This window comes from Lactuca serriola, chromosome 8 (genome assembly GCF_051521515.1).
Source record: "Lactuca serriola cultivar US96UC23 chromosome 8, Lser_US96UC23_V15, whole genome shotgun sequence".
In the NCBI taxonomy this organism is placed as follows: domain Eukaryota; kingdom Viridiplantae; phylum Streptophyta; class Magnoliopsida; order Asterales; family Asteraceae; genus Lactuca; species Lactuca serriola.
This window is the reverse complement of record NC_136415.1, coordinates 200,732,612-200,758,928: the sequence shown is the minus strand read 5'-3', so window position 1 is coordinate 200,758,928 and position 26,317 is coordinate 200,732,612. Positions and strand designations below refer to the sequence as shown.

The window sequence follows — 26,317 nt, the reverse complement described above, 5'->3', positions numbered from 1 at the left end:
GAGATGTCCGTTTCACATCCAGATTCTGGAAGCAGTTCCACGACGAGATGGGTACTCGTCTCCATTTCAGCACCGCTTTCCACCCTCAGACTGACGGGCAGAGCGAGAGGACGATTCAGACTCTTGAGGACATGCTTAGGGCATGTGTTCTAGATTTTGGTGGTAGTTGGGATACGTATCTTCCGTTAGCGGAATTCTCGTATAACAACAGTTATCATGCGAGCATTGATCGACCTCCTTTTGAGATGCTGTATCGGAGGAAGTGTAGGACCCCGATTTTTTGGGGCGAGATCGGTCAGCGAGTCATCGGGAGCACAGAAGTGGTGCTCAAGATGACTGAGTTGATCCAGCAGGTCCGTAGTAGGCTGCAGACTGTGTAGAGTCGGCAGAAGAGCTACGCCGACAGGAGGCGCTCGGACTTGGAGTTCCAGGTGGGAGATATGGTCCTTCTGAAGGTCTCACCTTGGAAGGGTGTCATCAGGTTCCGGAAGAGGGGCAAATTGGGCCCCAGATTTATTGGTCCTTTCAGGGTTTTGGCCCGGGTGGGTCGGGTTGCTTATCGGTTAGATCTTCCTGAGGAGCTTAGTCAGATCCACAACACCTTCCATGTGTCTCAGTTGAGGAAGTGTTTGGTGGATGAGTCAGCAGTCGTTCCCCTAGAGGATATTCAGGTTGATAGCAGCCTGAATTATATTGAGAGGCCGGTCGCGATTCTGGACCGGAAGACCAAGACCTTGAGGAACAAGGTAATTCAGTTAGTGAAGGTACAGTGGCAGCACCGGAAGGGGTCTGAGTGGACGTGGGAGGCTGAGGAGGAAACGAGAGCACACTACCCAGAGATATTTGCAGATTCAGCCGTAGCAGACTTCGAGGACGAAGTCTGAGATAAGTGGGGGAGAATTGTAACGACCCGTTTCTGGTATGTTAATTCCTTGGTATTTGTTTTCAAGTTTTGCAAGAGGGACTCGGCGAGTTCATAGCCTGACTCGCCGAGTAGGGTCGGGATTTCGAGCACGTGTTAGCTGGAGACTCGGCGAGTCCATATTCCGGACTCGGCGAGTCTGTCCGTCTGGGAGAAACCCTAAATCCCCGGGTTGCCCACTATTTAAGCCACCTTATGGCCCTCATTCTCGCCTCCTTCACCCTGAGAAGCTGTGAGAAAACCCTAACTTCGTTCTTGAGTGTTGTGAGTGATTTTTTTATATGCATTTGTGAAGGCTTGAAGAAGGAGAAGAAGAAAGGAGCAAGGAGAAGGAGTGTAGAGCAGAGATTCAAGGGAAAGCAAGAGCTCTTTGAGGTATTCTTCTGATTTCTTTCCCTTTTTATGCTTAAAAGCCCTTTTTAGATCTAGTTGATGCCTTTCTCAAGCTTTGTGTTGATATGGAAGCCTTCTTATGCCGAGATATCTTTAGATCTGTATATTTGGGAGTTGTAGAGCCCATATCTATTGCCTTTTTGGAGCTATTTTGCATATTAGCCCTAGATCTACCTCCTTTAGGCATCTTTTAGTTTTTTTTTCCCTTGTTCATGTGTTTGTGCACGTAAAGTTGGAAACTTTACGTGGTAAACCAGCTTATTGGACTCAGATCTATCATTTGTATGTTTTGGATTCGAGTAGAAACGAGTGTAGAATAATTGCATGGCGGTGACTCGGCGAGTCGGAAGAACGACTCAGCGAGTCGAGTCGCGAGTCCCCGATTTCTTCCTTTTGAGAGGTGTCTGTCGAGTGGGACCAGTGAGTAGTGGGGTGGACTCAGCGAGTTGAGGGTAGACTCAGTAACGGAGGAACTCGGCGAGCTGTTCATACAACTCGGTGAGTCCAAGGCAATCTTCTTAAGTTCAAGAACAACTCGTCGAGTTGTTCATATGACTCGGCGAGTCGGATGAAGATTGTCTGAGTTCTTGGATCGAGAGGGTACTCGTCGAGTCGATGCCATACTCGACGAGTAGCAGCGAGTAGGGTTGAGGTGTGAGAGTAGAGACTCGGCGAGTTGGCGGCCCAACTCAGCGAGTCAGGTCAAATGCGAGTTGATTGTGACCAAGGGTAAAAGAGTCATTTTACCCAAGTGCAATGTTTAGTATTTAATTGAGTGTGTTTATGGACTTGTAGCCAGGGAGATACCAGAGCAGCAGCAGTTAGATTCCAGAGTCATACACTCAGCAGCCAGTTTACGAGGTGAGTTTCCTTCCAGTAGGAACGGGTCTAAGGCCACAATGCCGACCCGTTTAGTAGCAGTAGTTTCCGGACTTTGGTCCGATGCAGTTGTTAGTTTGTTTGATGCCTTCGTGGCTCAGACAGGATTTATGTGTTAAGTGTTATGGGCTACGGCCTGACGTAGTATGCAGTATATGAGTATATGATCATGTGTGTTATGCTATTTGAAATATGTTTTTGCTATGCTATGCTATGCCCAGTCAGTTCCGGACTTCGGTCCGATGCAATTAGTTCCGGACTTCGGTCCGATGCAGTTAGTCCCAGACTTCGGTCCGATGCAGGGGACAAGGTCCTAGTCAGTTCCGGACTTCGGTCCGATGCAGTTAGTTCCGGACTTTGGTCCGATGCAGGGGACAAGGTCCCAGTCAGTTCCGGACTTCGGTCCGATGGAGCTAGTTCCAGACTTCGGTCTGATGCAGTGGGCAAGGCCCAGTATGTGCTTATTTATATATTGTATGGTATGTGGTAGCTTGGGGGAGCTCACTAAGCTTCGTGCTTACAGTTTCAGTTTTGGTTTCAGGTACTTCCGCAAGCAAAGGGAAGAGCTCGGGGTGATAGCATCGCACACACCACAGCTTTAGCCTTTATCCTGGGAATTGATTTAGTTTGTTTTGATTTGACATAGTATGATAAAGTTTTCCGCACAGTGTTTTTATTATGTTTGGGATACATCACGTATGGTTTTATGATATGACACTCAGATTATGGTTTTGGTTATATTGAAAAACAAAATTTTTGGGTCATATTTTTGGGTCGTTTCACCCAAATTAAGTACCAATTGACAGGAATTTAGATAGATTGTTGGTGATTGTAAGGCGAACTGGTTTCCACCGATAATGGTGGTTAACAGAGAAAGAAGACTGGCATGTCGGTGGTGGAGAGGGAGACAAACACTTTTTTTTAAACAGGAAGGATCGATTGAGGTAGCAAAGATTGTTGACAGTTGTAAGGTGCTTTGGTTTCCACCAATAACAGTTGATAACATAGAAAGCAAACCGGCGTGCCGGTGGTGGAGATGGAGATCGTGGCTTCTCTTGAAACAGGAAGGATCGATTAACGTACCAGTATGAAGAAAGCTAATATAATTCATGGCAAGCATCAAGAACAAAAAAAAAGATACAACACTCTGGAAAAGGATTATAAAAGGAAGAGATGAGTATCGGGAAGAAAACCCACTGATCGAGAAAGAAAAAATAAATTGATGTTGGTCCAATAGGAAGGAGTTACTTTTCTTAAGGGAACAAGGTTATATATATATATATATATATATATATATATATATATATATATATATATATATATATATATATATATATATATATATATATATATATATATCCTCACGTCCGCCTCTTCCGTCTTCTCTTCTATTCATCGTCGCCCCCAACCTTTTCTCTCTCATCTACCTCTCGTATACGCTCCTTTGCCATCGACCCCGACAGATTCAGGTAATCGACTTTTCTTAACAGAGATCATTTTTCTCCCTTTTTTAAATCGTTTTTAGTTCCTCTGTACATGGAATTAGATCATCATGCTTCTGATTTAGATCATTAAATAAGCTTAAAAAGTCGGCTTTTTATCTCGTTGCTCTTCAATTTTACCTGCCTTTTATCTCAATCATGTCTCTTATTCTGATTCTTCCAAATCACCTCCACTCCATCTCTTGAAAGTTTTCTCCCTGGATCGAAATACACGGTAATATTTCTCGTATTTTCATGTTCTGATTTTGCAAGTATTTTCATTTTCTTTTTTTGATTTTTTTCGTGGAAATATTTCTCGTGAATAGTAATTATGTGATTCTAACAAGTCATGGCGGTTCAGAAATCTTAATGAACATAAAAATAATTCTATGATAATATTGCACACCAGGTGTTTGTAGAAATGCCTGAAAGAGAACTTGATGTTCAAATTCTTGAAGAACACAAAAATAATTTATGAGTTCGTTATTTGTTTTACTTGATTTTAACATGTAGTATGAGTTCTCTTAGAATTACTAAAATTTGTTTTATTTTTGTTGTATAAAAGCACTCTCACATAGTTTTATTCTTACATAATTCAATTTCATGACAGTTATTCTCATAGAATGAATGAAGTACATGATGATCAATGACCCGAAGGTTGGACGAATGTGTGTGGGATAGACATGAACAATCCTCAATGGTCACCGATCTTCCACAAAAATGCACCACTCATTATCATATTCTATTAGATTAATCTATAATATAATGATAAGAGTATATGTAATAGTATATTCCAATAGAATAATTTACATATTATATATGTTTGTTATTTGGGATTTTTTCATTATTATATAATAAAATATAAAGTTTTTTATTTTTTCAAGGATGTGATAGAAATTTTTTTACTTGTATCTAAAAATCTGTTTATTCTGCAAGAAGTAAGTCTCTTTATTAGTTTATGACTTGCATTTTCATAGAATATCATAATAAAAAGAATGTCATTCTGACATAATAAACCGGGTATGATTATAAATTATGTTAGAATTATTTAAACTAAATTAATTTTGAAAAAATCAAAATTCAAAAATTAAGATAATCAAAGATCCATTAACAATTCGATGATTGACTGATGCTATTGTCTGTAAATGTTTGAATATAGATCGTTTATTTAAAGCTATTACAATCAACCCATATGTAAAAGACGTATCTTGAATTTGTTGCTCATCCATTTTGTGTTCATCATTTTCTTTTATTCTCGTTATTTCTGTTGACTTGAGTTCATTTGTTTCTTAAAATTGCTAATGATTTCTAAATGAAATTAATCTTTTAAGTATTAACGTGGTGTTGGATGAACAAGATTTTTGGGTCCTGTGATGTACAATTGTTGAACAGTTGGTCAAAGAATGAAAAGTCAAAATTGGATTAAACAATTGAAGGCTGGTGTTGCAATGAACTGGCGAATTTGTTTGTTAATCTAGTTTTTGGAACAAGCCTTTACAATGGTGCGATGCCTTGAAGACTGTCAGAACATAAGCTATCGAAGCACTGTTAATTCCATCTCGCAAATTTGGTGCTTCACGTTTTTCAGGTTCATTGTGTTATGGGTCTTGGAATCAGGGCATTTGTCAAAATCGGATGTGTGATGCGAACCATGAAATTGGTAATTGTACCTCAATTGGAATGATTTAGGGACTCAATCGGGAAGAACAATGGTCAAACGTGGGCTCTTGTGTGGTTGGTGTGCCACTTCAAGTCTGTTGTTGATCTGATAAAGAAGGCTACAAATTCTTTAAGAATATTTAAAACCATTCTGCAAGAATAGTTTATTATGTAAGAATATTTTTGTTGTATTCTGATAGAATTGCAATTAATTATTTGTATGCTTAAGGTGCAGTTGTTAGGATGATGCAGGAATGATGAGGAAACTTATGAAAAAAAGATATATGATACTTCATTCTCAAAGAATGAAGAAAAACAACAATATTCTTTCAGAATTTCAAGATTCAACATCCAAAAACAGCAATATTCTTTCAGAATTCAAGAATTCAAGAAGAAAACATGGCACACGATAGTATTCTAGCGGAATGTTGTTATTTTTTTTTAAGAATGTTATTCATTTTTGTTTATATTCTTTTAGAATTTTTATAACTATATTCAAATGTGTAAGACTTTTAGTCTGTAAGAATATGTATGAATTTGTATTTAAGTTCGGATGTATAAGAATATATTAGAATGTTTGTTATTTGAACATCTTATTCATGAATTTTTTTTTCTTCAGTAATATTCTGTTAGAATAAAATTCTGAAAGAGTATCATTCTAACAAAACAATATTCTGATAGAATAAATTCGGTAAAAATTGAAATTGAATTAATTAAAAAATTCAGATTTTTTTAAATTAGGAGAATTAATCATCCCTAAAAATCCAAAAATTTCCTTTTATAAATGTAGTTAATTGTCCAAAATACCCTTTTGATAAAAATTGTGTGATTATATGATACATGCTACCCTATTATAATATCATAGACCCTCAGATCGTGATTGTTGATTCTATTCATCCGATGGTCCAGATTTGTGCATTCTGGCACACAATAGTTACTGGAAACAATATAACCTAACCTTATATATATATATATATATATATATATATATATATATATATATATATATATACACACTAGGTTATAACCCGTGGACACCACGGGTGAAATAGGTAAAAATAATTTTAGTTAAATTATAAGGTAATTACTGAGAATGATCATAAAAATAATAAATATAGATGTGTTGTGGGTAAGTTCATAATGATTTAATGAGTGGTTGAAACTATATTCCTTATCTAAAATTAACAATTTTAATCCGATTTTACTTTAAACTATAGATAAAACAACATATAACTACATATGTGTAAATACATGATCCTTGAGAAACAAACATATTATATATGCAACATAAAGTAACAAAATTACGGTACCGACTAAAATGAAGAACATGTGGAGTACGTATACATTGAGACAACGATGTGTTATAGTCTTTCTTGGATTTTCTATTATTCAAATATAACTTTTTTTTTCATCTCTCTCTGTAGTGTTCGTGGCATCCCTTTTCATGTTTGATAAATAATGAAAAAAATATATATTAAAGTTAAAAATAAAATTAATAGTCTCAAAGTAACGGTTACGGAAGATTGGTAGCTCTTGTAATTCGAATACGCTTCAATTCACAAATTGAATAATAACAAAATAACAAATAAATTATAGCTACAAATCATTGTGAGTAATCAATTATTTTGAAACAAATATTAATTTACATATTTATACTATTTGTCTTTAATTTTGATAATGTATGCTTATGCAAAATATTTAACATGGTTTGACAATATTTGTAATGTTGTTTAGGAATAAATTAATTAAACATGTTCATATATTTATAAACTGAATTCACTTATAACCATAATATATAAAATGATGTTTTTCTTTATATGAAATTTTAAATTAGAGTGACCGACACATAGTAGCTACCAACAACCCAATTTCATGCATTAACCCTACACCCCAAATGTCTATGCAGAGACCGATTTAGTGTAATCCTGATCCGAATTCACTTGTCCGGCACACAACATACCATCGCTAGTTCTTTATTTTTCAAAGAAAACTCAATCTCCACCTCCATCAATCAAAGATCAGATGCACATAAATCAAACGGATTCTATTTTAAACACCTTTTGTTGGTGTCGATTACAAATCACAACCAAGGTAGTGAAATTTGAAGTGTTAATCCAACTACGATGCTAAGATTCAACACATATCTCCATCTATTGTTCATATTTCTTCATTATTGTAAAAAAATCTGAATATTTACATATAATCACTTACATGTTCAATATGCAATATGCAGGAATATTCTGTTGGAAAATGATAGCCTAAAGTCGTTCTCCGGAAAACGGAAATGAAGAGCGGTGTATTTGAAAAGATCGGGTACTTTGAAATTTTTCATCAGATCGGGTACTTGAAAATTTTCATCGAAAATAACTCTTCAATTTTGAAAATCGAAAATGCTAAAAATTAGGAGATTATTGTTGGTCCTATATATTCAAAACTAAAAATAACTTTATTTTAATGATTTATCTTCCATATTTTGTGAATACAAGCTCAATCTACAAATAAATTTAGCTTAAATTCAACTTAAACTATAAACGTATACGAAAAAATTGGAGATTAAATTGAAATACAAAAAAGAAAAAGGATTTAACATGTATGGTATTGAAAAACATGTGTAGTGTAAAATCATTTCTGTAGTTTTTTAGTTGATTTGGTTAACATATGAGTATTGTATTTTTGACGGTTTAATCCAAAGAATTAATGGTTTTATTAGGAGGGATGTGGTTTTGATTAACAATATGTTGTTTTTGCATGTTCAAGAGCAAATGCTACTGTTATCATTATAATATTACTTCTAACATATCTTTATATTGGAAGAGTATGATACCTGTTATGTTGGGGAAATGAGAGCTTAAAGGAAGGATGTTGATTAGATAGTTTGTCTATTTTATGGTTTTTGGGTAAGTTGTATGTTGTTACCCCATATTACATTCTTCTGTTCCATAATTGGTTATTGGGGTATATGTGATAGTGAGAGAAGGATCATTAGATTTATTTATTGCTATTATAGGGAGATTATATACAAGTTTTGTAACAAAAAAGGGCAAAAGTGTCCAGATCTTTTAATAAAAAATATGCATATTTTTTATTAGTATGTAACAGATAAACAGAAAAAAAAAAAAGAATTAAAACAATATAAATAAGAGTAATGTCATAAACATATGCGAAAGTAGGTTGCCCTATTAGGATTAATGTCATTGAATAACATATAAATATAAATTGAAAAACGCAATAATTTCAGTTTATTGTTATAAAAGGGCATAATTGTCCATTTCTGTTACAACAAAATACGGGAAAACTAATTTTTATTAAAATATAACACAAACAGAAAATTTTAAATAAACAAACAATTACAAAATAAGATTAATGTCATAAACATATGCAAAAGTAGGTTGCCCAGGAATGCCAATATTTGGTTTAATGTAACAGAAAAGGGCATAAGTGTCCAGATCTGTTAATAAAAAGAAAAAAAAATAAAAACAATATAAATAAGAGTAATGTCATAAATATATGCGAACGTAGGTTGCCCTATTAGGATTAATGCCATTGAATAACACATAATTAGAAATTGAAGAATGCAAAATTTTCAGTTTTTTGTTGTAAAAGGGCATAACTGTCCATTTATATTACAACAAAATACAAGCAAACTAACTTTTACTAAAATATAACACATAAACAGAAAATTTTAAACACACAATTACAAATTAAGATTAATGTCATAACCAAATGCAAAGTAGGTTGCCCTAATAGGAATATCATTAATGTCACAAAAATTATATAATGGCATTTTTTTTATCATGGAATAACACAAAAACACGAATTAAACAACACAAAAATTTATGTTTTTTGTTAAAAAAAAAAAAGAATGGCAGCTTTTTTCTAAGATAAAATAAAAGGGCATAATTGTCATTTTCTGCAAAAAATGATGTAGATTAAATAGTAGAAAATATGTCTTTGGTTGTGATACAGGATACTGGTCTAAGCATCATTAATAGTAGGATGTCCTTATAATCAATATCATTTAGTATATTGTATAGAGTTTATAGAGAAGAAATGTACAAAAGGAGAAGAATATATAAATAATCAAAATAAGAACACACGATTTGTTAGAATTACACGTAGAGAATGAAATAGGGATGCTTTACCATAATTGCAGAGTCTTTTTGGGTTTAGATATGAATACGAATACAAAACAACTAATAAAGACGGCAAAGCTTAGAAACTTTTTAGGGATAAAATTGTAATCAATTTGATTCCTATTATGAAGCATATATATTTGGAAAATGATAAAGTAATTTAAAAAACATTACTGATTTTATGCAATATCATATCATAATCATAATGTTGGATATTTAAATTGAATTTTAATGCATGTTGAATATGGTAACCGAATTGCTGATTTGTAGGAGTTTGTGTGGATTCGTCAAAGAAGCAATGGGCGGGAAAACTGTGACAACCCGAAATTTTCATTCGGACAAACCCTATAAGTCAACCACTTCTTATTATAAGTCAATGTCATTATTTCTTATTTTTAGCAAATTTAAAGTTCGTTTGATTATTTTAATATTATTCTTTAATCGAACGGGTGAAAAGAAGTGTCGTCTCGGGTTTTTTGAAATTTCAAAACCGTAAACACCTCGTGTCTTAGAAGTTCACGGCCAAACTTTTATGTTTGGGCCGAAAAATCTTCCAAAACCGTGAACTCATGCATTAAGCATGAGTTTACTCCTCAAAACTAGTCACTTTTTACATTTACCCTCAAGAACACTTTTAAACTCTCTCAAGTATCATCCTAGGTTTAATTCAAGATCTTCAAACTTGTAAGTGTTCTAACCATTTCAAGTTGGTATAACACTTAATCTAGTGATTGTACATCTTTTCATCCATTCATATTTGTGTTTTGATTAGATTTCCAAAAACACCAAGAACACACACTAAGTGTTCTTGGACTTTTAGCTCATTTCAAGCTTCCTTATAGTAAGTACTTCTATCTTTAAGTCTTATAAATCTTGTATTACATGTTAGCATTAAGAAAATGTGCCAAGAACACAAGGATCAAGGTGTTCACCGTCCAAGAAGGTTTTTGGGCCGTAAACACCCAATGAGGCACCAAAGTGTGCCTAAGTCCTTACCTAGCCCTAGTTTGATGTCTAAACCTTTCATTTATGTGTTTAAGCCTTGAAAAACACCAAAATCCACCATTTTTATGTGTTTACGGTTTGGGGATCTCCCAAAACCGTAAACACCCTAATATGAGCTTATATGGACCATATTCCTTCCTTAGGCCTAAAAACTAACCTAGACAATTACCCTGATGAACTAAGGACTTGAAAACATGTCAATACCATTTTCCATATGGGTTTACAGTAGTAAACCCAAAAGGAAATGACATTGAGGCCGTAAACTCCTCAAAAGAGGTGTATTGATGCCCTAATCCCTTCCAAAGGCCTAACCACTAAGTACAAATGCTTCAAAGGACTTGCAAAACCTCAAAACAACTTATGGTCAAAAGGTTTAGAGTTCACGACCGTAAACCCTTGAGTTTACTGCCATAAAATCCTGGGTTAATGGTCATAAAAACCATAAACTCCAAAGGAGTTTACCCTTGAACCCCAAAACACTCTAGCCTTGCCCTACAAACACTTGGATGCAACCCTTATGACCTTTAACACTTGAAACAAAGTGTTTTCATGTTCTAGAGTGTCCCAACTTAATTTATTAGTTATGAAATGGCTAATTAGTTATATATATGTTTATTATATGATAACTAGGCTCGGGTGTGTGTACAAGTCCCCAATTGTCACCTAGCACCGTATCCGACACTTCAATCCAATCCACTCACAGCAAGTGAGTTCATACCCCTTTAACTAACTTTTGAAATACTTTTAAATGTTTTAAATGCTTTATTGGGGGGGGGGGGGAATACAAGTTGAACCATGTTAGTTATTAGATCAATCACATGTGATTGATAACCAACATGCAAATAGATTTTTCATACTTTAAACTGTTTTATCAAGCAAATGACTTTAAACTGTTATCAAATTATTTTACATGTTTTTAAAACTTATATATTGTTAAAAACCATGTCTATTACATATATAGTTATATAAATAAGGTTTAAAGGACTTAGGAGAGATAACCCACTTTACTTCTTGTCCTCGTTTGGTTGTGGTCCTAAAGTACCCGGTTGTTTGTCCGAGTGTCGTTGAATCCTTACTTATATATTATGTGTATATTTATAGACATAAAGATTTATATCTCAATTCAGTACATTCAGTTATTCCTCAGATTTACTAATAAACTATAATAGGTATAGTTTAGGGTTATACTACTTACTATTTTTAAGTTTCACGAATCATACAAGAAGTCATTTCATTCATGAGTCAGTACTTATTACTATGAGAACATATACAACTATACTAATAGGAGAACATATTCAACTATACTAGAAAGCGAACATATACAACGATACTAGAACGAGTAACAATATATTTACATATACATGAATACATTAACATAAACGTGATCCACTGTATCGGAGCATGCCTTCAATGTCATGGCCCAAGTTGTAGCCAGAGTCTCTTGGAGGGAGAGCGTAAGTTTGCATATAGATCTATACTATATTGACTATCCTACACCTTGCTGCTAGCTACAGCCTGGCCTGTAGGTCTGCAGGTGCCAAACGTCATACCTTTTTACGACTTACATGGTCGTGTTTCATAGTCGATAGTATGGTACAATTAATCACATAATGCCTTGATATAAATCCGGTTTAAGGTAGTTAGTACAGCAGTAGTTCCTATAATACAACACTACAGTACTATAGTAATTCATCCTTTACATATATTTAGTGATCATTTCACTTAAACATTAATGTACAAACTATATTTTGATAATGATAGTTGCACATGGGAAAATTACACTCTTTTACAAGAAACGAACCTACAAAACAGTTATGCCATGGTAGAAGGCTACTTTTAGTAGAAAATATAGGATTTTTTAAGAGTTACAAACTTTTACAAATACTTACAAACATTCATATACTTTTATTACAAATGTTTACAAACTCGTACTTCAAAACACGTTCAAACATTTTGATGCAAACACCGACACTAAATACTTATGAACTCACCAACTTTAATGCTGATAAACTCTTTCAAAATAACTTGTATTCTCAGGTCATCAGTAGACAGGTACCGAGGCCAGCTTTTGAGAAGATGGAGCGCATTCAAGACTCATCTTATTATTTTGATTTATATTTTTGGTGTCTATAATTGTACATAACATGCTTGTATTAAAATTATATATTTAATGCAATGGATGATGTTGTTTGCTTGTTTGCTATTATACTGTGTTGTGATACTTTACATGACATCCTCCGCCCCAGAACGTTTCCGCCGTTCTCGGTTTTGGGGTGTGACAAAAACGTTGATAACACATTTATGGAATGAACACGTGGAATGAAGGAGGTCTAAAAAGGGCCACGTGTACTCCTTAGGAGTGTTTTATTAGGATTATATATATATATATATATATATATATATATATATATATATATATATATATATATATATATATATATAATTCCATATCTTTGAATGTTTTCTTTATTTTTTTTATTTCTATTTCTAAATTTGTTAAAACCTTTTGTATAGGTTTTTCTTTTGAAACATTTTCTTTTATTTTATCTAATTTTTTTCCAATAGTTGTTAAAACTTCATTTGAGTAACTGTTTTGATAAATAATATTCTGCAAACCTTTTTTTAGTTGTTTGTTGGTTTTGAGCATTTACAAGAGGAATTGCTAAAAAACCATTCTCAATAATAAGTTCCTTTTTTGGTGGATACTACCAAATAGTTTCTTGATTAGAGACAATGTGTGTGTATATATATATATATATATATATATATATATATATATATATATATATATATATATATATCGAAAATAGGAGTAATGAAATCATTAATCAATATTATGTTTAGAAGCATAAAATAACTCAAACCATTCAAAAAATGGAAAATAAATCTTGTATGATAAAACATAATCTTTCCAAAGTCCTAAATATAAAAATCTTGAGTAAATTACACGAATGGTCCCTACGGTTTAGGATAATTTGTACGTTTGGTCCCTAACTTATTTTTTTAACTCGGAAGGTCCTTACCGTTTGTTTTTGTTACGACTTTGGTCCTATTTTACCTAAAATTACTATTTTGCTTTTGGTTTTTTAATTTATTTAAATAAGCACAACCTCAACTCCATCCGCCCTCACCTTACCTTACCTATCCATCATTTTTTTATATTTAAATAATAGTTTTTTTATGCAAGACAGGGACAAAGCGCAAAAAGAAATAGTAGGGACTAAGCGTGTAACAAAAACAAACAGTAGGGACCTTTTCGAGTTAAAAAAATAAATTATGGACCAAGCACGCAAATTACCCGAAACCATAGGGACCATTCGTTTAATTTACTCAAAAATCTTAGATAATGTGAAAAATTCTTCATGCTAAGCTTCTTTTTAGCATTATATTCTTTTTACAATTCAACATCTTTTAAATAATCAAAATTAATATATGATACTAAATTAATATTTTTAATATAAGCTTTCATATTAACACATATTAACAAGTTGCTTGATTTAATTTAAAAGATATATTTTATCATACTTAATTGAGCACTAAGACCCCGAATTTACGTTTAATCATTATTGATAAACGATAGATCTTTTCTTCTTATTGATAATATTCAATTGTTTGTATTTTAAAATTAAAGTTATTATTTTTAATTCTTTCAATATCTATAATTATACTTTTAATGATTTTTCGTCTTTCTTTAATTAAATTATTCCAAAAAATATTTGAACTTGAGCAGCTAATCTGTATTTTAGAACCCATAAACTTAAAACGTATATTTTGTTATACTTGTGGAATATCTACTTATTGCTTTTTTGCTTTATTCAAGCTTTTTATTGTTTTCTTATTAAAACTTATGACTCTTCTTAATTGTCCAAGCTTGACTAATTGATTAGTTTTTGAAACTTTTAAATCATTTTTAAAGTAATTTTGATTATTTTAATTGCTAAAACAAATATTTTTTTTATCTTATATTTCTTTAAAGTTATTGTGGTTTCTTTAGTAGTCTCCAAAAAGTTTTGAGTTAACTAACTAAATTTTGATTTTTAGAATTACAATATATCTGAAAATTATTACTCATAATTGTTGTTTGTCGTTTTTAAGTTAATCTACAAAATCATATTTAGAGGGTGTTTGGATAAATTAGCTTATAGAGGTGAGGGAAAGCAGTTTTTGTAAAAGTATTTGGATTAGAAATGTAACACCAGTCAAATTCAGGTCAAAAATAAATTGTTCAAAAATCTCAATTGGGTTAGATAAAATGGTAGAGATCATAACTAGGTTTCCAAAAATATAAAGAACAATGAAATCCGAGTTATAATGAAGAAGTTATGACCGATCGAAGATCCGTGACAATACCGGTAAAACATTGTTAAGCATAAAACGCAAACTTTCAATAAAATGCTTTATATCCTTAGGTATCTAAATGAAAGTCGTAGATATCATTAAACCATAAATGTACATTAAAAGAACTTCAAAATCTGACTTCGTATGAGGAAGTTATGATTTTCCTAAGTTTCAGATATAGTAGTAGACAGCCGATGTTGTAAAAATCGCGATTAGGTCCCGATTAATCTGCGATTAATCCCTATGCACTACTTGACCCATTAGAGAGCGCCTAGCGATTAATCCATACATACAAAATGACTGAAATAGTAGAACCCGATAAAATTTTAACACTTTGAAGAAGTTATATCTCAATAGAAACTATTTGAGGTATGATTAGTGTTGTATTTATCGTATTAACCTATTTGGTTATGATATTAGTGGTATTTATGAACTTTTATATGATATTAATCATATTTAATTGTTTAAAATCTTACAAATTAGCAATTAATGGTCCCCGATTAATCTCTGCCTAACCGATTAATCCCTTGACCTTAGTCCATCGACAAGCTAAGGTCGAGCGATTTTTACAACCTTGTAGACAGCTAAAAACTCGAAATAGAGATCGAACGACTTTTAGCCAATCCAACCTAAACGAAAATCGAAGACATCGACAATAGTAGTACAACGGTAAAAAGATAGACGGAAACGAACGTCGGATGAAGAATGTATTGATTTTTAACGGACTTTTTCAGTCCCGGCCTGTTAAAAATATTATTTTACAAATAAAGTCAAAATTAGCCGACAGAGTCTAAACGAAAGATGCAGAGCATAATCTCACATACGCATTGATATAAAGAACATCAAAATCGAAGCTCATATGCGAAAGATATGAATTTCTGAAGTTTGGGACACGAATTCCCACCCTATTAGAGGACTCACGACGTGAACCAGGGATGAATAGGGTCCAACGTCGAGCTGTCAGAAGTCGAGTCAGTAGATGGATAGGATCGACCTCACGACGTGAGCCACTCCATGCTTACGACGTGAGCTCCAAAATCACTCCCTATAAATAGAAAACGAAGGTCTCGGGTTTAGGCTACTCAACTCTACTTCCCTTTCTACTTTTACTCTATGTTAAGCATCCCGGGACTACCCCGACGCCCCGGTTACGTGTTGAAGCCCTGACGGAGGCCTAAAGTCCCGAAGTTCTTGAGATTTTTGAGAAATCGGCGTCTTTCCGGTCGAAGTGCTGCCCGAGCAAAGTATCGTTTTCATCAAATCATCACTTCTACCAAGTGAGTTCATACCCATATCACTACACTTTTAAATGATTTTAAACACTTTTAGGGGGGGGGGGGGAATACAAGTAAACACATGGTAAAACTCGTGTGAAAACATCAATCTTTTGCTATACTTTCATACTATTGTATTAAGTATCATATGAAGTTGTTAACATGCAAAACATCACACATCACAACTTTACCCTCATGGGATACAATATGTTTTATTTATATGTTTGCATACTACATCATACCAAGGGTAACCTTTCAAGTATAAACATTACGTTTTGTACAAAGAAAATACATACCGTTATTATGCCTTTATCAATACTGTAAAAAGGGTAATCATTTTGGAAATAAACATATACATTTCAACATACGTGAATTAATTGAGAATATGTGAGTCATTCGTCTTCATCGTACCTATCAAGGTATACAAGAAAGCTATGTTTTATAACCAGAGTCTCCGCCCGGAGTACGTGATAAGTGTGTATAGATCTATACGAGACTGATGATTCCGCGCCCTGACTGTTAGCTACAGTCCGCGGGGTAACAAATATCATAACATTTCGAAGCCTGAAGAACGTCGCTACAGGCAAATCCATCATAGTACGGTTATGAAAACTCACAGGATAAACAATTATTATGGTATTATGTTTTTACGGGAAAAGTAATATTACAGTTGCTTTTACGTACAACTACAAGCTTCCTATAGTTTTGATTTATAATAAAACTATACATCATCATTTTAAGCATGACATATTTGCTTACAAGTTACAGTCTTGGACATTTAAGACTACTTCTCACTTTTAGGAAAATATAGGTTTTTCCTGGTTCAATACATTCATTTCATACAAACATTGATTCATAACTCATTCGATAAGAAAATATCGGATTTTCTGGAAAACAAACGTGAACTTTTGAATGACATACATTTACACAAATATCTACTTATGAACTCACCAACTTAATTGTTTACACTTTTTCTTTGAAATAACTTGTATTCTCCGGAAATCGCTAAACACGAGGTTAGCAACTACTTTTAGGGACTAATGCTCTGGCGTTAGTAACAACTTTTGGAACACCATATTGTATTTGACTTTTGAAACATGTAATATAAAAATCATGTAAACCTTTCAAATATATATTATGGTGGTGTGTACTTTCTTTACTATTCAATTGTTATGATACTGTACATGACGTCCTCCGCCCCGAATGTTTCTGCCGTTCAGGTTTGAGGGTGTGACAAGAAATAAGCAATAAACCATAAGGAAGGGGGGATGCTTTTTAAAATTAGCTTATTTAGCTTATCCCCACCACAATAAGCTAATTTTTAGTGTTTCCTATCCAAAAACTTAAACTTCACTTATAGCGGTAGGGATAAGCAATAAGCTATAAGCTCCCTCTTTTTTCCCTATCCAAACACCCTCTTAATGGGACTAGATAACCTAGTTTCACTATTTTGTTCATCTTGATAAAGTGGTTTTGGAATATAATTAGTATAATCAACAGTTTTTAGTTTTAAAGACCTTGATTTTAAAAACGCAGGTTTTGAAGTGCTAAGTTCTAGAATTGAACTTGTTGAAAAACGTGATAATAAAAATTTATAGAAGAAATATTTACATCAAATGATCCATCATTATGTTCAACTATGTTAGAGATTTTCTTTGAAGAACCTAAAGCCTTGTGCTCAACAACGTTTTGCAAATTCTAGTTACATGATTGGGCAATTTCTTACCATTTAAGCCTTTTAGGCATATGGACCTTAGTATGATTTGTATTTATTTCAAAAATAATTGTTTCCTTTCTTGGATTTTATAAACGAGTTTTTGGTTCTTAAGTGGTTGTCATAGTCTTATAACAAACACAATAGATTATTGCTAAAGGTTTAGTTTTATCTTTAAATTCTAAATTTTTTGTTTTTACTGTTACCAATGTATCTAATATATTTTTATTAAATAATCTTATAGAAAAATTTGGATAACAATTAAAATAAATTAGTCTGTTTGTAATATTTGTTTCTGCCATAGCTTAATTAGAATTTTGAAAAATTTCATGCCTTTTTATCTCTTAAAATTAGGAGAACAGGACCATCAATACCAATTCTAAATAAAAGTTTAATAACAATTTGTACTAAGCCTATATGAAGAAATATATATTTTTGTCTATGTTCTAAAACGGATTTTAGTGATAATGTTTGTTCTGTTGTCGTTTTGATTGAGTAACTTTGAAAGTAATCAAATGTTACTCTTTTGTATATTGTATCTATATTTGTTTTTGTATTTTCCGATCATTTATACTTTGTTTTATACCATCAATAGTTTCTTCGATATAATTTATTTGATTATTATCATAATCTTGTTCTTCATTGATATTTTTACCAATAATATATCTTTTGGATAATAAAATGAAAACTTACTCATATTTAGTAATTTTATTTTAAGATTCTATAAGAAAACGTACTTATTTTAATAATGATGAACATAATGGAATCGATCCAACGATGATTATGGTCCAACAGTCCAACACCGTGACTTACATCCTTATATGCATGTCTAATGCTAATCTAACCAATCAAAAGTTTTGACTCTGAATTATACTTATTAACACTCGTAATTTTCTTAGAAAATTTTAAACTAAAATTAATCAAATTTAAAATACATCTATCACACATAACCACCCAATAAATCTATATGAATGTTTATTTATAGAAATAATTTTGATATACTTTTTTTTTGTTATAGAAGTAAGCCTGGAAAGTTTTAACAAAGTAATAAAAAATGAAATAATATTTTTCTTATAATTCATTGCATGTTTCAAGTAAGGAATATACATCATTGTTTCATAATAGTATGCATTCCGGTGGTCACTCATAATTTTATTTTTATTACTTGTATTTTTTTTTTTTTCTATTCTTTATTAAACCTAAACCCGATGATATCATAACTTTGTTATTTTTATAATAAAATTGAAGTGACCAAATTTGTACTTCAATGTTTAGCATTGTGAGTTGTAATCTATAAAAGGTAGCTATCATTTTGTGTACAGTAACTCTTATCTTATCTTCTTTTGTAAACCAATCAAACACTCTGAAAGTGTTCAATAGTATTCACTCTTATCGTCACAGCTTTTTTTGTTTTATCATTAGCTACCGTCTTCCATTCTTGCATTATCATACTCTTCGTTTGTAAGCCAAACTGCCAAACAAACACTGTTATCTTTACTTTTGTGCAATTCATAGTCAGGCCTTCGGTTTTTGGGTAATCATAATCTTTTTTTCATATCTAACGAATCCAAACCATCAGAAAAGAAAAGTAACCTAGCTACAATGGCGGAGGAGGTCGCTAATACTGTGGCTGGGAAAATAGTGGACTTGTTGTTTAGTGGGGCTAAACGGGAGATTGATTACATCCGAAATTACACTAAAAATGTTGACATCTTGAAGAATGAAGCTCAAAAGCTCAAGGATATGAGGGATAGGATTCAACAACGAATCAATGCAGCTAAAGAAAATGGAGAAGCTCTCTTAGCTGGTGTGCAGAACTGGATGGACAAGGCAGAAATTGAAATGTCCAAGGTGGAAGAATTTCTTGAACAAGAAGCACATGCTAAAAAGACATGCTTCAACTTACGACCTTGTGTCAATTTGAGCACCCTACACCATTACAGTAAGATGGCAATAAACAAGACCTCTTTTCTTCTGCAGCATCAAGAAGATGGCAAAACTCATGAATCTTGTGTCTCCATTCCAACTCCCACCCCAAGATTTGTAGACCTCTACCAAACAAAGAATCTTGATGATATTGATACCCACAAGTTGGCGTTGAGGGAAATCATTCAAGCTATCAAAGATGAGAGCATACAAATGGTTGGAATTTATGGATCAGGAGGTGTAGGGAAAACTACATTAGCCAAGGAAGTTGCTGCAGAAGTGAAGAATCTATTTGCAGACATTGTGTTTATAACTGTCTCACAGACTGTAGACGTTAAAGAGATTCAAAAAAATGTTGAAAAAGCTGCAAAGCGGATAATGAACGGGGAGAAGGTTCTAATCATTTTAGATGACATATGGGAACCAGTAGTCCTCTCAGATCTTGGCATACCATGTGGGAAAGAGAAAGACCACATGAATTGCAAGATTTTGTTGACGTCTAGAAGGATGGATGTAGGTGAAGGGATGAATGTTGATAGGAATATTTGTGTAAACACTTTGAAAAAGGAAGAAGCGTGGGTCCTCTTCAAACGTATTGTTGGTGATGGAAAGTTAGCGAATGACTCTAGTCTGGAGAAAATTGCAAAAGAGGTGACTGAAGAATGTGGCGGATTGCCACTCATCATTCAAGCGGCGGGAAATGCTTTAAAAAATAAAAAAATTGATATTTGGGAGGCGGCACTTAACCGACTAAGAAAGCATGCCCCTCTAGAGATTGCTCCAGAGATAAGGAAAGCATTTACTCATTTGAAGCTGAGCTATGACTTACTTGATAGCAAAGAAGCTAAATCAATCTTCTTGCTGTGTAGTTTGTTCAAGGAAGATGAAATCCTAGATACTTTACGTTTAGCAGAATATGGGGTGGGTCTGCAGATATTTGATAATCTGGATAGCATTAACGACGCGGAAAAAAGAGTCCGAATGGCAGTTGACACCCTCACATCCTCTTCCTTGTTATTGCCTGAGCCGGGAGACAAAGTAAAAATGCACGATGTTGTTCGTGATGTCGCTTTGTTAATAACTTCGTCTTCTGAAGGTGAAGAGAAAGAGAAGTTTTTAGTGGAGGCTGGAAAATGTATGACAGAATGGCAACCAAGAAACAGAACCTCAGAAAGCTACACCAAGATCTCACTCATGAGTAATATAATTCGTAAGCTTCCAGATCATGAGCTTCATTTCCCACTCCTTGATACTTTTCTTATACGATACAACGGTCTTTCCATGATTCCTGATGATTTCTTTGGAGGCATGAAAGAAGTTAAAGTTTTAGATATGTCTTTCAATAATATCACATCCCTCCCACAATCAGTGAAACTGCTCACAAAACTCATCACGCTAGATCTAAGTTGGAATGAATCTCTTTATGAAATTTCTCTAATTGGGGAGTTAAAAGACCTTGAGATTCTAAAGGTTAGAGGTACCAGAATTAAAGTGATTCCTGGAGAGATCGGTCAAGTGACCAACTTAAGGCTGTTGGATGCGGGTGACTGTCGCTATTTATCTCATGTGACACCGGGTGTCATATCAAAGCTTACTTGGTTGGAAGAGTTGTATATTGGAACCCTTGCGACACACTCACTGTCTGACCTTGGTCTTATGGAAATAAGTAACTTGAAATCGTTCAGAGCTCTGCATTTATGGATGGATTCAGATGAATGTCATATTTTTCCTGAAGGTACCTACTTCGAAATGTTGCATGAATTCTTTTTTCAATTTATTAACCAAAGGCTTATTGATTTTGAGAGATTCCTTTTTGAAAACCGTGACGGATATACTAGTGATTTGGAGCGATCAAGATCATATTTAAAGCGTCGACTACACATTTCACATTCTAACTTCCCATTCAGTATGCCAATCAAGAAACTGTTTCGGGTAAGTGATGGTATATTACTAATGAAGATAAAAGATTTGGATAACATCATACCAGACCTTTATGGAGAGAGTATTGATGAATTTAAATTAAAGTCTATTCAATTGAAATGTTGTCACAATGTTTCATGCTTGGTGAAGGCATCGCAAACTTTTGTTGCATCCAATGATCTGATGCTTGGTCAAAGGAAAACAACAAAGGAAAAGTATTTCTCCCAAGTGGAACAAATCTATCTGCATAAACTAAAGAATCTGAAGCTTCTTTTTGATTGTTCATTTCAATTTATAAGCTTGCGTAATCTACAAGCCATTGAAATTTCAGGTTGTGATTCCTTGTTGAGGGTATTTCCGTTAAGTGTAGCACAAGGTCTTTCCAATCTGAGACGTATACAGATTTTGAGGTGTGACCGTTTGACGGTTGTGATTTCCGGTGGAGATGAGCAAACAACTGATAATGACATTGAGTTCCCTAGACTTACCCATATTGAACTTAGGTTTTTGCCACAACTAAAGAGCTTCTACTCTGGGGATTCTACAGTCAAATATCCTTCTTTGGAGTTTATCCAGGTGCTAAGTTGCCGTACCATGAAGAGATGGGGTTCCGGAGTCCATGATATGCCCAACGTCAAATTTGGTGATGATGAAGACATCCTTAATTTGTTCCATAAAAATTGATGATCTTTTGATCAGAAAGTACATGTACCATGAGAGAGGTATATATGGAAAGACGAGTAATATACAGCCAAGGAGATGGAGACCAATTTATATGTTTCAAAGACTCATCTTTCTTCCTTCTTTTTGCCCCTCAAGATTTCATGCTCGATTAACACAAAATCAAGGTTTATTGTATAGTTCAGGAGCTACCTTGAAACAACCATAGAATCCAGGTTTATTGTAGTTTTGATGCTTCCAAATTTAAAATCGTGGCTCGAAGAGCCAACAGTGAGTGAATTACATATTTAGAATTGCAAAAAACATAGTTGTTGTATGCCATCATCTTCCTCTTCTTCTCCATCAGCAATCTCATCTTCCCAACTCCCAACTTTCCAAGTCTCATCATCATCCTCATCCATGTCTACTGTAGATGTGAAGCTTTTCCTCAAAGATTTAATATTCAATTCTTATGGCTCGCTCTGATACCATGTCAAAAATGTAAACAGCACATATCTTATTTTTCAGTTGGTTTTGAGAAACTTAACGTCACTACACAAACACGCACACTGAAACATATATAAGAAGAAATTAACAGATCTAATATTTTACAAAAACAAAATCAACAAGAATAAAACAAACCCTAAACAGATCAATACCCTAATCTGAAGAAGACGACGAGCGAATAGGAAGACTCAAGCGTATGTGTGTCTTAAAAATGATCTAATGACTCCAAAACAACTGGAACAACAAATATATATTTCGGGTAATATACATGATCGAAACCGGATTTTATCCGACCCAAACCCATCCTTGAAGATCTGCGTGTTTTCTAAGTTAGCAGGAATTGAGCCACAGTCCCTGCAATAAACAAAATAATACACAATACACCCAACACCACAAAACCTTACACCATTCTCTCAATTAACCTTCTCCAAATTTACAGTTTTAACCCAGACTAAGGAAATATTTACAGGTTCTAGTCCTTTAGGCATAACATCAAACACTTGTAAGGCATAATGAAATAACCCTTAGTACTTACCAATTTCCAGCAATAAGGATTACCCAAATGAATTAAAACTTATCAGTAGATGAGATTGATTATGAAAAAAAAACAGAAACCCATTTGAAATCCAAGTCAAAAACGAATTGGGAAAGGATATGATATTGTTGAGTCAGCTTTGACTCTTTCAAAGCAAACGTTAGGATATCTTTGAATAAATCTCTAGTTCCTAAGAAAAGGGAAGCACAATTTTGAGAATAAAGTGGGTTAAGATTGAATCGATCGGGTAGTCTTCCTGAATAAACATTGAATCGATTTTGAGTGTGAAAGTGATTATTTGAAGAACCAATTTTAACAAAATCATAATTTTGAGAATAAAGTGGTTTAAGAACACGTGCTCATATGATTCTTCATCAAGTCATCTTCCTTTGCAAGGTCTGAGAAGTAGCACCTGGGTAATCTAGTAGTAGCACAGGCTACCCCTGGCTACAAGTTGGTTCCGCCACTGATTCGACCAAACTATTCAAGCATGGTAAGGAGCACATTTCCATGTGGGAGGTCATGGCATTGATTCAATCAGACGATAGTTAAAGTATTCGGTTGTAAAAGCCCTAATTTTGATTGTTCCTCTTTTTAGTTTTACCACCTCAAGGTGAAGATGATGAAATCGTATCAGGCACCAAACCTACCAGACGACTCCTATTCATTTTAAGATGTATCGGGTGAACAAAAGTTATAATTTATAAATATTTAAAGATTTTTTTTGTCTAATTTATAGCTTATTTGACCTGTTTTTACTTTCTATTAATTTGTCAATATAATATGATCCCTAATGAAAATTGTAATCTGCATACATCTTTACTATCTTATTAAGGATATTGTTCATTTTTTGAAAATTAAGAGGTATACATTTTATAACACGATGTACAATCCATGTTACTGTTTATGAGTCTTTGCTATACTCGGCTCAGGTTTGCCACAAATGTCGATGAACACAAGAGAAAGGTCCATTATACCCTTAAATTTGTTCTCCATGAGGCGCTCGATTTGGTTGGATTCAACACTACCTATGCTAGGGTATTGCTTTTCTATCAATTCAATTTTTTTATTCCCATTGTTTTCTTATACTATATAATACTCCTTCACATCATTTGGCTTGAATTTCTTTTCCTTTTGTTATTATACGTTTGAAAAATCTGTTCGTATGGGCTCTGTTAATCGTTACCTGCTGTTATCGTACAATTGGATTTTGCTTTTTGTAACATCGATTAGTGCAAAAGGACATGTCTTTTTTGGGTTAATATTAAATTATTCTGAAGATTGACGGGTAGTTGCACATGCAAAATGGATCTAAAACGGATAATCTTACAATCTTATGGATTTTGTGGCTGTTTGCGTTTTGTTAAGTTATTCATGCCAACATGATTATGACCAGAGTCTTGAAGTTGCTTTATGTTTTTGAGAAAAAAAATCTAAGCCTTTAATTCCTGTGAGCTATGGTAAACAACCTTAAAACGAATACATTTTTTAGGGGTTTTTGACTTAGTGTTTACTCAGGGTCAGGATACTGTTAGCAATTTTGTATGCCTCGTATAAGGTCTTCTTATACATAAGCATGACTAATTTATGGAAGTTGCACATGCACACCTTTTTAAACACACAATATATATGCAGAATGTTCAAATTTGCACTTGATGTTATCAATTAGTACCTCAAAAATATGAGGAATCTTGTGGATCAAAATCAATGCCATCAACATTGATTACTGATATTTAAAACGAGATAAAGCTTTTGGTGTGAAATTTGCTAAAAAACTAAAAGTTGCAACTTTAGTACTTTACACATCCCATGAAGAAGGTGCATAACTTTGGAGTTAATACCTTCAAAGACATGGACTTTTAAGTAATTTACACACTATTTGATCTGTTTTAACTTTTATCTTATAAGTTAGTGTAGACTATAGTTGATTGCTTAGTTCTTCTCTATGTATGTTGTGTAAGTAAAGCAGAAGACATTGATGCATTGTATTTAACTATTTATTCAGTCTTTCTCTGACATTTACTTGAAAGCAAGATCTTAAATATAAATTGTGTCACCTTAAATAAAACATTTTCTTTATTTGTTACTTTATTTTACAGGATACTCTAGAGGATTTTGATGGAGTTAGTAAAGGAAAATACACAATTGGACTTGGACAAGATTGCATGGCATTTTGTTCAGAAGTAGAAGATGTCATCTCCATGGGGTCAGTATTGTAATCTCAAGATAGTATTGTAATCTCAAGATACTAAAAATATGATTCTTTTAATCAGGATGGGCTCTTAACGAACTTGAGCTGGAGGATCTTTTTTCTACTGCACCCGAAAAGTATATTCATATATTCAACTTATTACTTTTATTATTCTATTCAAGTATTTTTTTAAATATTGTTAACATTGTTCATGGACATTCATTCTTTATTTCACAAATTGTATACATTTCAGTCCTTGGAATGAAGCACCATATGCAAATGCAGCTGAGAATAATGCCTTGGAAAGACTCTCACTTGATGGCTTCTTATCACAGGTATATTACTTGAGTTAATATTTTGACAATTCACACAATGAGGACGAGAAGGGCGTTCACGTCTTTTCCACAAACAAAAGATTGTGATCTATGTATGTGACAATTTGTCAATTGTGGATGTGGTGGGCTTTTATGACACTTTTAGATCCAATCCGTAAACGCCCGCAAATCCGGGCTAGTCAAATTAGAGGTAATAGGGGTCAAAAAAACGACTTTTCGACAAAAGATTATTTAGAATAAATAATCTTAACCAAGTTTTAGTATATGTCACAAGGTTTCCGTACATATAAAGAACGCCGAAATCCGAGTTATGACCCGTCGAAGTTTCGCGACAGAACAGACACGATACCGGAAAGCGTAAATAGTGAATATACGATAGAGCGAGATTTAGCCTTAGCGATCTAAACGAAAGTCGTAGAATATGTTAAACTAAGAACATCGATAA

At 33.5% G+C, this 26,317-nt stretch overlaps 2 protein-coding genes and 1 long non-coding RNA gene across 5 annotated transcripts in view; 2 read left to right on the top strand and 1 right to left on the bottom strand.

Annotated features, from left to right (window-relative positions):
* The window catches only part of LOC145071091 (disease resistance protein At4g27190-like), a 260,526-nt gene that overhangs the window by 126,796 nt on the left and 107,413 nt on the right, over positions 1-26,317 (top strand). The window lies entirely within an intron of this gene.
* LOC145066159 (disease resistance protein At4g27190-like) lies at positions 19,168-22,846 on the top strand. Of its 3 annotated transcripts, XR_013688650.1 has the most exons (3): positions 19,168-21,459; positions 21,563-21,656; positions 21,976-22,111. XR_013688650.1 is itself a non-coding variant. In XM_079013361.1 (2 exons), the coding sequence occupies exons 1-2, from the start codon at positions 19,401-19,403 to the stop codon at positions 21,991-21,993; spliced, it is 2,274 nt and encodes a 757-aa protein (XP_078869487.1). In that variant the 5' UTR covers positions 19,168-19,400; the 3' UTR covers positions 21,994-22,143. The 3 variants fall into 3 exon arrangements, 2 of the variants coding, with proteins under 2 accessions (XP_078869487.1, XP_078869486.1); XM_079013361.1 differs by having other exon boundaries at positions 19,168-21,656; positions 21,976-22,143; XM_079013360.1 differs by having other exon boundaries at positions 19,170-22,846.
* On the bottom strand, positions 22,519-23,033 carry LOC145066160 (uncharacterized). The gene is made up of 2 exons (XR_013688651.1): positions 22,964-23,033; positions 22,519-22,873 (listed from the first exon to the last, which is right to left on the bottom strand). It is a non-coding gene; the product is annotated as an uncharacterized LOC145066160 (long non-coding RNA).

What these genes read in the sequence shown, in the direction of transcription:
- LOC145066159 (XM_079013360.1), top strand. Translation starts at nt 19,401, where the DNA reads ATGGCGGAGGAGGTCGCTAATACTGTGGCTGGGAAAATAGTGGACTTG.